At 46.1% G+C, this 12786-nt stretch overlaps 1 protein-coding gene across 6 annotated transcripts in view; it reads left to right on the forward strand.

The window, feature by feature from the left end:
- Nucleotides 1-12786, forward strand: part of REV3L (REV3 like, DNA directed polymerase zeta catalytic subunit) — a 154016-nt gene that overhangs the window by 107808 nt on the left and 33422 nt on the right. For all 6 annotated transcript variants that reach the window (XM_032951894.2, XM_032951897.2, XM_032951898.2 and 3 more), the window contains 3 exons: nucleotides 5435-5553; nucleotides 5678-5819; nucleotides 6087-6331. In XM_032951894.2, coding sequence (XP_032807785.2) covers nucleotides 5435-5553; nucleotides 5678-5819; nucleotides 6087-6331 — 506 coding nt within the window. The remainder of the gene's footprint in view (nucleotides 1-5434; nucleotides 5554-5677; nucleotides 5820-6086; nucleotides 6332-12786) is intronic.

Consider the following 12786-nt stretch of genomic DNA (forward strand, 5'->3'; position numbering starts at 1 on the left):
GTATTGTTGCCAGATGAAAGGGTAAAAAAACAATTCAGTAGAAATGTATTCCCCTTTTGGGAAGCCGGAAATGGCCCCAGAATGTCAAGCGCAACAAATTCATTAATTTGAGACATTGGGATGCATTGCAATGGAGTCTGAGCCCTTCCCAATGATGGTTTCCGGGACGCACAATCAGTGCAGCCCTTCACCAGGTGGTGCACATCGTTTGACATACCCGGCCAATAAAAATCTCATTGCAGCATCAACGTTTTCCGTGCACCACCCGCGTCACTCTACCTCGCAGGGCAGTGGGAACCACTATACAATGATGCTGCAGTCCCTTATCCCACCTCATCAAAGTCCTGCTCAAAGGATTATTTGGCACACTCCCGTTGGAGCGCGGCGCCGCAAGCTCAGCAACGACATGTCTTCCACCTGCAGCCGTCCCCACTCGGCGTGCGTAAGGCCGCGACGACCTGTGGCGACCCAGCCGCTGGTGGTTTACACCTTGCAGCACCCGCCGAGCATGCACATTGCTCACTCGGCGGCAGGCGGGACAGTGCATCTCCATTTCAGTGCTGCAGACCTTTTTGGTAAACCACCCTGAACGAGTACTCCTGCAGTATTTCCAACCACCGCGAAAGCTGGTCGGAAGGCTGGTCAACTCGCAAGGAGTACTGAAGGGCCACGTGGTCCGTGCGAACTACAAAGTTCCTGCCATAAAGATATGGCCTATGCTACTGTATGAAATATATCATGGCCAAAAGCTCCCTGCGGGTTACACAATAGCGCTGCTCCACGGTGGACAGGATGCAACTACCATACACGACCACCCTTTCCACACCATTCTTTACCTGGAACAAGACAGCGCCTATGCCCGTATCACTGGCATCTGTATTTAATACGAATGGCAAGGAGAAATCCGGATTGCGTTAGCAAGGTGATCACGCAGCGTGGCGAATGTAGCCTCCTCCTTCCCCCCCCCCAGCTAAACTTTTGGTTGCGAATTGAGGAACGAACCGTCGGTAATAGGACGTGAACCCAACAAAACTGCTGAATTCACCCACCGACTTGGGGGTTGTCCAATCACATATGCATGCTGTTTTGTCTGAAGCCATAGCTATTCCGGAAGCGCTGACAATGTGACCCAAATACCGCACAGAGGTTTGTAACAATGGTATTTTTCCAGTTTCAACTTGAGATTAGCTGCCCATATCATTAGGAACACAGAACGCAACCGCTGCAAATGCTCTTCAAAAGTGAGCCCGAACACAATGACGTCGTTGAGATAAATAAGGCACAAGTCCCATTGCAGACCCGCCAAGACCATTTCCATTAGTCTTTTGAACATGGCTGGCGCCAAATGCAACCCCATAAGTTCCGAACTCCCCAGAATAGTTCCTGGGGAGTTCGGAATGCAGTCTTCGGTTTGGAATCCTCATCAAGGGGTAGCTGCCAAAACCCTGACAACAAATCGAGAGTCGAGAAGAACCGTGCACCTGACAACATGTCCAGGGAATCTGGGGGAGCGGATATGCGTCTGCTACTGAGACCTTATTTAGTTAGCAAAAATCGGCGCAAAACTGCAGGCTCCCGTCCATTTTTTTAACGAGCACTATGGGGGCACCCCAAGGGCTGGTAGAGGGGGAAATTATGTCAGTGGCCAACATTTCCTCAACCGCCTGCTGAGCATGTTCTTTCTCCCTTTGGATCAACCTATATGAGTATTGCCTAATGGGAGCTGTATCACCAATGTCAATGTGGTGTTGCAGCAAAGAGGTGCGGCCGATATCAAGTTTTCCCTGGTTGAAAATATCAGCAAATTTCCGCAGTAAGGTACGCAACTTGTCTCCTTGCTCTCAAGACAAGTCCGGATTTTCTGCGTACAACTTGTCTGTCCATTTGCTATCCAACTCACCTCCCTGTTCCACCATGCCCACGACCCTTTCTGCATCTGGGGCGACAGCCTCGAAATCCGCAGCTGTCGCGTGAGCCAAGACCGTGCCAGCCTGGACAACAGCTCTGCCCAACCCGACGGTTAATTCTTGCAGGAATGGCTCCTGGTCCCTCCTCAGAGCCGTCTGAGCGCTCACTAGCGTGAGGCCACGGGGCACTGTGTTCGAGGGGGTTAAAAGGACTCTCACCTCGGAATTGGCGAACTGCAGCTGCTTACGGTAGCGCAGAGGAACCAACATCTGCGTGCCTGGCGGGATCTCAACAGATTCCCTCACCAGTGCTTGGACCCTGGCGTTGGCCACAGTCACCCTACCTGGAGAACGCAAAAAGGGCAACTGCCTAAAAAGGAGGTACCCAGTAGGCAAGGCACCGCTAACGTCTTTGAATCCAGCACAGGACCGGACATCTCGATCTCACCGATCCTGATGCGCGCCTCTATTTGCCCAAAAATCCCCATGCTCCCCCCGTTGGCAAGAACACACGCGTTCGCGTCCGGCCTAATACAATGGTTCTTTAAGGGCAGCAAATAATACATCACATCTGAAATTATGGTAGCCCAGGCACCCGTATCAACCCCTTGGATAAATCCTGCTACCACCGACGAGCCCTCCGCGGCCGCTACCACTCGACACACCAACTTCTTCCATTTCGTACCGGAATCCGGCCAACCATCTATAGTCAGAACACGTCGTTCGCGCGCCGTGACAAATTGAGGGGTGATGGACCCGGGCACGGGCGACGACCTAGATGCGTGAGATGGTGGCTGAGGCTGGGTGTCCGATGTGGCGCGACTTGTCTCTCGGGCTTGAGGAGCGGTCGTCGGCGGGGCGGAGGGCATTGGAGGTGTTGCCGACGTCCTGATGTCGCTCCGGCATCCTCTTGCGATGTGGCCCGGCCAGCCGCATTGGAAGCAGGCACTGGCTGGTCACCACAACGGAGAGGTCTCCTCTTCTCTCCGACTCCAACCTGGAAGCCGCCAGCCCATGTCTTGCCTGTGCGGGCCCTGGCCCCACATCACCACTGCAACCTCCAACTCTCGCCACGAGGGCTCCTCAGCCCCCTCAGTCTCCCCCGACCAAGCCGTCACCTTGGGCCATTGCTGAATATTTTCGTGGGCTTGTACGCACCGGCCCACTCGTAAGGACGTCAGCTCTTCCTCCTCCATTACGGGCAGCATAACACCCCACTTCTGACACAATGTAATGTACGACTCCGGAGACAATAAACTGTAGAGGCACCTTATTTATTACTCATAACTCGCACTGTTACACTCACTAGTATGTAACACAACACTGACCGCCTAGCAACGATGGCGCTGACGAGATAGCTGGCTAACTATCTAGCAGTGGCGGCATCTAGCGATGACAAAGACGGCAGCAACGACGAGGACGGCAGCAATGACGAGACGACCCCGATTCCCACGGACATCCTCGAGCTCCCTCTCTCGCCCCCTTTTATCCTTCCAGTGGGGCCGAGCCCCGCCCTGGCAACGCCCCCCTTCTGCAACCATCTAGTTAGTTCTGGGAGCTTAAAGATGGATCCCTTCAATGACCCTTGGCCCAGTTATTATCCCTTCCATGTCCATTGCCCCAGATCTTCCCCTTGGGTGGGTACACCCGTAATTTCTACTCCTGGTCGCCAGTCGGTGCTGATACACTACACTGTTATTTGTTGCTTAATTGATTAATAAAAAATAGTATTATAAAGTTTAGTTTAGATAAGCTCTGCAATGATTATCATAGTACTGATTAAGATCCTAGTATAGTAAACCCTGGGATTAACAGACCCCATTCAACGGATCTCGGATTTAAAGGACAATCTGCTGAATCAGAGTTTTGTCTGAAGATCAGACAACAATGGACTTTTCCCCAAACAGCGGACTAAGTCTGGTAATGGGGAAATCAGTGTGGTCAATATTCGCTTCTTCCCCTTAATTGGTACAGTATTTATTACACTACGCATGTTTTTTTTGTTTAAAATAGGTCAAAATAGGAGAAATAAAAATGGAAAATTAGTTGTCCAATATATTTACAGTACTTTGGTCTTTACTTACAGTGTTATACAGTACTGAACTCTTGTTTATCTAGGTGTAAACTTTAATAATGTTGTCAGAAATGACGTTGGCAATGGGTTTGCAATTTATGAAAGTGTGAATGTACGGTACTTTATTCGAATATTAATGTAATGACTCTGACGACAAGAATATAAGAATAACCACTTTTATTAGTTACACCATAAGGAACTCTTCTATGGATTACACAATAAGGGACCCTAGGCTTCGTAACTGTCTTCCAGCTTGTATCTTCCTCCAGCATTAAAATATAACAATAGGTTTTATCTATTCTGGCATATAAATGCCCTGATAGTGCATTGTCTTTGTGCTGTTTGCCTTTTGACATTCTCTGGTCTAACACTTTGAGACTAGGCTCAAAAGAAAGCTGTCTCTGGTGTGGACCAATCATTTTAAAAGACAATAAATATTTTATCAGAGCATGTTTTTTGTTTGCATGTTCACCACAAGTACGTGTAGTTTATGCAGACACGATTCCTTGAATAAGGATTCTGTTTGGTGTTTTAACATCTTGACACCTGTTTTATTGCCAGAAAGGGTAAACCCTATTGTTATAGGATGAACATAGTCTTGTAAATGCGAGATAGGATAGGAATAGCATTGTAAATTGTAGTCTGGAGAGGTTATGTAATTAATATCATAGATAGGATAAGTGGCAATTCAACTGAAAGGTAGAAATAGTGTAGTATTATTAATCAAAGTAAAGGTAGGAAAAGCATAGTATTATAAAGGATAGGTATGATTAGTATGACATTAGAAATTATATTTTAGATATGTACAGGGAATTTTAATTAATGTTAAATATATATTTACGTAATTGCAGAGTCACGTGACCACTGGATAAGGGATGTTTATGAGAGGGAGGCCTGTATTTAGGGCCAGTCTTGACGCCAGAACGTTGATATTACAGGTCCGTTGGCGTACCTTTGTGCTGGGAGCCGTACAATATGTCGTTTTAGAACCTTGTCACCCCCTCAGAAAGTCGTTGTGCATGTTGGCCGGTGTTGGAAGCGAGAGCGAGTCGTGTCGCAGCTGACAAAAAAAGAGGATCACGCAGTGGAACCAAGGAAAACAACGCAGGAGTGCTTCCAAAACTTTTATTTTATAATTATTGATGACTACCCCTGTATCCTTGATAACGGTCATGGCCAGGCAAGATCGAAGCAATGGGTATGGGTCACACCTGCCTCCAATAGCCACCCCTTATAATCACACAGTCTCCTCTCTATTCCCTCCCCCTCTTAGCACCTCAGGATCAAGGTGGACTACAATGGTCTTGTCTTATCACAGCTTCAGATGAGCTCACGTTCCACTGTGTAGTTAATGATCAAAGAAGTTTAAATATATATTCTGAGTTATATTGAAAATGCTGATGTCACCAAGTGACGTTTCATGAGAATCCCTGTCGTGTGTGGTTGTTGTCAGGTCACGCTGAACATATACTCCTTCGAGAATGTGGCGTATCATGTGTTGCACGAGAGATACCCACTGTTCAACTTCCGCACACTATCTGATTGGTTCGACAACAAAACCGGTCCTTTCAGGTTTGCTATTGTTTTGTTACAGTTTGTATTGCTTTTAAAATATGCAAACATTTTTTATCGTTTTGTATCCTTTGCTGGTGGTAAAAGGATAACCTCATTGCTATTTGTATATTGTGTGCTGCAGGTGGAAAATGGTTGACTATTATGTCTGCCGTGTTGTTGGGAATATTAAATTGCTGAACCAGTTGGATTTTATTGGCAGAACGAGCGAATTGGCCAGATTGTTTGGAATTCAGTTCCATGAGGTTCTGTCTCGAGGATCCCAGGTAAGGCTTCTGCAGCGGCAACAGCAGCTTTCGATTATGGGCCTCCCATTGGCCAAACATTTCAATACTGAAAATTATCTGCAAAACATTGAATTTGGATCACGCACAGCAACATCACTCCTTACTGCAAATACTTTGGCATAACCCACCTGAAAAAGAGGCTTATTACTCAGTGAGGCTTTCTTGAGCAAACAAGGATAATAATAATACAATAATCGTAGAATTGTTGCATCTTCTGCGTTGCTTTGTTGGCTTTGTTTCTGTCAGTTTCGTGTGGAGTCCATGATGCTGCGAGTAGCAAAGCCGCTGAACTACATCGCAGTGTCCCCTAGCGTGCAACAGCGCGCACACATGCGAGCCGCTGAGTGCCTGCCGCTAGTGATGGAGCCCGAGTCGCGATTCTACAGCAGCCCAGTGCTCGTCCTTGACTTCCAGTCTCTCTATCCGTCAATCATCATTGCATACAACTACTGCTACTCGACCTGCCTGGGAAGGGTGGAGCACCTGGGCACGTGAGTCACTCACATGACACCGCTGCAGCTGATGATGAGACACCACTTCATGGGCCACATTGCAACGTTTCCCACACGAATATGTTTCTCACACAACTATTGGCACGGGGTGGCGCAGAGGGAACACTCGTGCCTCTCTGGTTTCATCCCATAGCTAAACAAACATGTTTTGTAACCGATATTGGCCAGACATACCAATGTTGAACAATTAACTGCAAATTACTCGATTGGGACCACATACAACAACGTTGGCCCCTACCGCAAAAACTTAGCAGGACCCTCACGAAAGAATGTCTTGAGACTCGGTGAGGCTTCCCTGGACAAACAAGCCAAATAATAATGAATTACACCGAGAATGGAACTGGTTATAATTGTGAGGGCCCATGTTCACTGATGTTCTAGCTCTAGTGAGACGACTACTATTAATTTCAATGCCAATGAGCACCAGTGGCAAACAGTGGATCCCATGCTGTTTTCGCCCACCGGGCGGAGCGTGGGGAAAGGTGCATTGCCATTCACTGTTACTGTCCCCGAATCACCACCATAAACCTAGCACGGCTTTGAATCATTGTTGCTTCAAATAATTAATACGCTTAGTCTTCATGCCATTCTTGCAGTCCAAGTTTATTTTCACGAAGGAACGCCTTTTTGTTTCTCACGCAAACCCTGTAGTGGTTTACAGTGGGGGACAATATTTCTGGGTGTGTAATCCCAATTGATGTGACACTGGCACACGATGGCCTGCTGTCTTCGAATTATGTCACGGTATGTGTCATATCCACTGTGAAGCAGACAGCGCATAGCATTACGACGGTTGTTACACCCTTGGTATTAACAGGACGACCTGCCGGATTTGATCCGCAAACCTCTGCAGCATTAACAACAAGCGTGCTTCTGTTGAGCCACATCACTGCTCCCATCAACACGTGGAACCTTGCCGCATGGGCTAATTTCACCAAGTTTTGGCTCCATCCAAGTCTATACATTCCCCGTCCTGTCAGAATGCTCTCGGAGACAGTAGTGTTACGGTTTGGTGTTCTCGGGGTATATGGGCAAGACGGGTGACCGAAGGGTTTAATGAGGTCAGCGCTGCATCCTCCCACCTCGATGTGGGGGTCTGCTTGTATTCTGCTCTGCAGCCAAGGGTGTGTTGTATTATACCTTGCTTGTAAAATGTTCTATGGTTCAAATGTGAACTGCATTAAAAACATCTCTGAACTTGGCACAGGTTGTAATTGCATCTCAAATGAACGTATAATTACTTAGGCTTGTTGTGTTATGCTTAATGTTTAGTTATTTTATTAAACCTAAGTTTCTAGCTTCTCACACCAATTCATTGCTTGTAAATGAGGAAATAAGGAAATTAATTAGGATACAGAATATCTTACCTATAAACGTATTTTTGTGTGTGTGTGTGTCCGTCTGTATGTGTTCACGCGCTTGCGAGGGATTTGGTTCTCAAACGGTGGGGTTTACGTAAAAAAAAAAATGTGCCAGGTACCACGCCATAAGACCCGCGGTTGGCAAGCGCTATTCCTTTTTCACGTCCGTCACCTTTAAATTAGTTTAATTAGCGAATTTGTTCGATATTTATTTATTTACTTTTGGCGTGGGACAAAGTACGCATTTGCGCATGCGTGAAATACTGACAGGGGTTTCCCCTATCAACGCACACACAATCGCCAAAAAATATAATTCGCGTGAAAAATGCTTTAAAAATACACAACGCTGACGTTTATTCTTCACAGTGTGATGTCCTCCTCTCCCCCCACCCCAATGTGTGCAGTTACTACTATAGAGTCCGTAGATATTTATATTATAGCGCTTAGTATTATTGTAGCGTGGGCGGTGGTAGCGGCCCAGCCTCCAGCCTGCAAGGTGCCACCTCGGCTGGTTGGGGAATCTAGGTGAGGTTGCGGGCTCTGCACGGGACTAGGCCTCACCACGCCATTGTTAGGGACTAATTTATTGCTTCGTTCGCTACACTCACGTACATAGAAAACAATTATTATAAAAATAAGTTTGCAAATCTTACAATAGTAATGTTTGCGTGTAGACAACTAATATTTCCAAATAAAGTTGCTAAATATTAAATTATTTACGTGTGTTTTTATTAAGCAGCGCCAGTGTACTGCCAGTCTGTAATGTGGCCTGTTGCCTGCTTATTAATTGACGTCAGTGCACTAGCAGTCTGTTATCTACACTCTTAATATTGCTTTAGGGCAGGATGAGTGTATGCCAGTCTATAATCTGTTGCCTGCTTCTCTACCTCCCTCAGTGTACTGACAGCCTTTCATGTAGACTGTATCCTGCTTTTTAAGCTGCTGACCGTATTGGCAGCTTATTATGTCGACTATAGCAATGCTTATGTAATTGAGTCAGCGGTACTGGCAGTATATAATCTAGACTGTAGCCTGCTTCTTAACTGTGCGTACTGCTGCTCTATAATGTTGACTTATTCTAGCTTCTTTCTTCAATGCATTTCTATTGTTTCGATTGCTCTCGTCACGCTTTTTTCTGATATGTAGTACTGCGATGCTGATTGCTATGTTATACTGCTAAATACTTTGGACTTTCTTAGCTACAGCCGATTACATTTCGTTTATAATTTTGTTACATTGCTGCGAAAATCAACCATTTCAAATTTGTCGTATTTCACCTTTTCTTTCCACTCAAGCAGTCAGCATGCAGGGAGGTTCAATGCCCCGACTTTTGTTGAGGTTGCTGTTCGTACGGTGGGTGAGGAACATGGTAATAGAGACATTGTGCTTCGATACCAAAACAACACCATAAAACGATTTCCTGAGACAAACAGAGCATATGATGCCCTACAATACCACATTTTACTGTCGCAAGGCCAAGATGGGTACCATGTCCAGATTCCTCAAATTATCAAAGCTACAGGACAAAGACATCCTCACACAACTGTCTCCTCTAAAGACTTTTATTCCTTCGTGATCATGGACAGAGAAGGAGGAAACCACATATTACAGTATGCCAACCTCTTTCACCAGTATGTTCTGGATTAGAATGCCAAAATTGAGAGTGAGCGCATTTTTACATTCAACTGAATCAAAAACGCTTGCGTGTACACAAGTATGCTCATTATGAGACCTCCTTTGCCAGAAACAAGATATAGGAATAGGTTTTACCCTGGCACAAAAACTGACACCTTTATTCAAGGCATCATGTTTGCAATAACCACAACACAAGCAGTCAAAATGCAAACAAAAAAAGACAACTCTGATAATAATATGCACTGTCCTTGAATTTGATTGGTCCACACCCGAGACAGCTTTTCTTAGAGCCTAGACTAGACTCTAGAGTCTAGGCTCTAAGAAAAGCTGTCTCGGGTGTGGACCAATCAAATTCAAGGACAGTGCATATTATTATCAGTTGTCTTTTTTGTTTGCATTTTGACTGCTTGTGTTGTAGTTATTGCAAACATGATGCCTTGAATAAAGGTGTCAGTTTTTGTGCCAGTTAAAAGGGTAAAACCTATTCCTATAAGTATGCTCATCTCAAGGACGCTATCGACGGATATGCAAACGCTCAGAATGTGGGCAGATGAGTTATTTAGCCTTCATCCTTCACAGCTGGACCAAGATAAATGTCTAGTGGCTGTGAATGTCACTGTGTGGTGCCAGGCTTGCGAGGCCACGGCGGATAATATGTTGTCATTATGTGCAGCCCAGTTAGTGAGCGTAGTACCAGCCCTAGCAGGGCTTAGGTGAGCGCTGGTTAGCGCAGAGGCACCACGTACAGCGTGCGGTGCGGGCTCCCGGTTAGGGAGCGAGAGAGTGTCAAACAGCCAGGGTTACGTTGGGGCATGATACACTGGCCCGATTACTCTTTATCACCTTCACTTGCAATACGAGATGGAAGGAGATCCAGGTTGAGCTTTATCCAAACCAAAAGCCAACAGACAGACATGACATCCTAGCAAGGGTCTTTAAACTTAAAGTTGATTACCTCATTAGGCTTATTACGACTAACTAAGGCGGCGTCTTTGGAAAGACCAGCAGTAACTTGCATACCATTCAGTGGCAAAAACGTCGTCTTCCTTATGCTCACATTTTGCTATGGCTGAGGGAAAACATTCATGCGAGTGACATTGACACATTAATTAGTGCTGAGCTAACTGACCCCCATCAAGACCCTGCCCTTTTCGATGTGGTCTGCAAGCAAAAAGTCCATGGCCCATGTGGGCAGTTCAATCCAAATTCGCCATATATGCAAGTCCGCAGGTGTACCAAGAATTAACCACACAGCTTCTTGAAACACACTCAGTCGGACCATGATGCCTATCCTCTATATCGTCACAGAAACACTGAGCATGGTGGATTTAAAACAACGCTCAGACCTGGCACTAACTCTGAAATTAAGGTTAACAACCAGTGGATCGTTCCCTACTGCCCTCTTTTGTGCAGGATCTTCCAGGCCCACTTTATTGTCGAATTCTGCAATTCTGTGAAAGCCTTAAAATATGTTTGCCAATACATCATCAAAGGCTCTGACATGCCTGTCTTTGCCTTACAAAATGGAAGGGCAAAGTGTAAATGAGCTTTAACTTTTGTCCAAGGAAGATACATCAGCAGCAATGAGCCCATTTGGAGAAATCTTGGTTTCCCCATCCATGAGCGTTCCGCCACAGTCGTCCATTTGGCAGTTCACCGCGAAAACGTCAACGCATCTACTTCACCGAAGGAAATGCCCAACAACAAGCCCTGGCTCCACTACATACTATCCTGATGGCGTTCCTTGGTTTGTGCCAAAGTGACCCATTTGCTGCCAACATGCTCTACCATTCAGTTCCCTCCTTCTATACATGGACTGCTTAAAAAATAATGGAAGCAACGTCCTGCTGACGGTGAATCTGATGCCTTAATAAGAGTCTACACAGTTCATCACAACAATCAGTGCTGCTTTCTCCGAATGCTTCTCCATGTTGTCAAAGTGCCAAAATCTTTCCAAGACCTCAACACAGTGCAAGGAGTTGTCTGTCAAACATACAGGGAAGCTTCCAATCTTCGTGCAATTCTTGAGGATTATCAGCATCTTGATTAAGCTATGACAAAAGCGTCTTTAGGTCCCCTTCCCAACTGAGATTGCTCTTCTGCATACAGCGAGGGAAAAGTATTTGATCCCCTGCTGATTTTATACGTTTGCCCACTGACAAAGAAATGATCAGTCTATAATTTTAATGGTAGGTTTATTTGAACAGTGAGAGACAGAATAACAACAAAATCCAGAAAAACGCATGTCAAAAACGTTATAAATTGATTTGAATTTTAATGAGGGAAATAAGTATTTGACCCCCTCTCAATCAGAAAGATTTCTGGTCCCCAGATGTCTTTTATACAGGTGTAGTGTTCGATTTCACTCAGACAGCTTTAGTCTTTCTTCGAACGCCGCTTTATTTACAATTCTCATCATGTCCTCCACATTCCACAGTATCCTGGTCGCCACGGCTCGCTCGCCCTGCTTCACTCGACTCGCTCGCCACCTTTGTCTCTCCACTCCCCACGATTACTTCGCTTGCTTCGCACTCAGCGACTCCGCACTCAGCAACTCCGCACACAGCGTCTTCGCACACAGCGACTTCGCATACAGCGTCTTCAGCTCCGCTATCACTACGCTCACTCCGCTTGTGGCTATTCTCTTCAGCTCCGCTATCGCTATGCTCACTTCACTGCTGGCTATTCTCTTCCTCAGCTCCGCTACGCTCACTCCACTGCTAACTACTTCGTCTTTGTTCAGCTTCGCTATCGCTACGCTCTCTCCTTCCAACTCTGTCTGTCCAACTCTGTCTCTCAACTCTGTCTTCCAAACTCTGTCTCTCAACTCTGTCTCTCAACTCTGTCTTCCAAACTCTGTCTCTCAACTCTCCACACTTCAATTCCCCCGGTTGACTCCAAGCTCTCCCAACTCCACGTCTTGCCTCGTGTGTCTCCCCAATTTATCTCCATTCTCATTACCCCTAATTAATTGGCCCACGTGCCTCCCCACGCTTCGCGTCCTCAAACACCTGTCTCTCCAGACATCTCAACGCCTCCTCACCCTTGACAACAGCCCCAGCCAATCACCGCCGTTGCTGGTCCTGTGGCTTAATTGGTCCAACGTTACCTCATCATCCCAGCCCTTGCACCTGGCTGTCCTAACATGACCCACACTCCATTGGAAACCTCATTTGCCAGTAACAAAATATGATAATTGGCTTTTTACCCTTTTATCTGGCAACAAAACTGACACCTTTTTTACAAGGAGTCATGATTACATTGACCACAATACCTGCGGTCGGAACGCAAACAAAAAACAACAACTCTGATCATGTATGCACTGTCCTTAAAATTGATTGGTCCACACCCGAGACAACTTTCTTTAGAGCCTCGTCTCACATGGTGTTGGACCAGAGACGCCAAAAGGCGCCTTTTGGCGTCTTCTGGCGCCTTTTG

This window comes from Petromyzon marinus, chromosome 11 (assembly GCF_048934315.1).
Source record: "Petromyzon marinus isolate PM22_M1 ecotype Great Lakes invasive population chromosome 11, UKy_Petmar_22M1.pri1.0, whole genome shotgun sequence".
In the NCBI taxonomy this organism is placed as follows: Eukaryota; Metazoa; Chordata; class Hyperoartia; order Petromyzontiformes; family Petromyzontidae; genus Petromyzon; species Petromyzon marinus.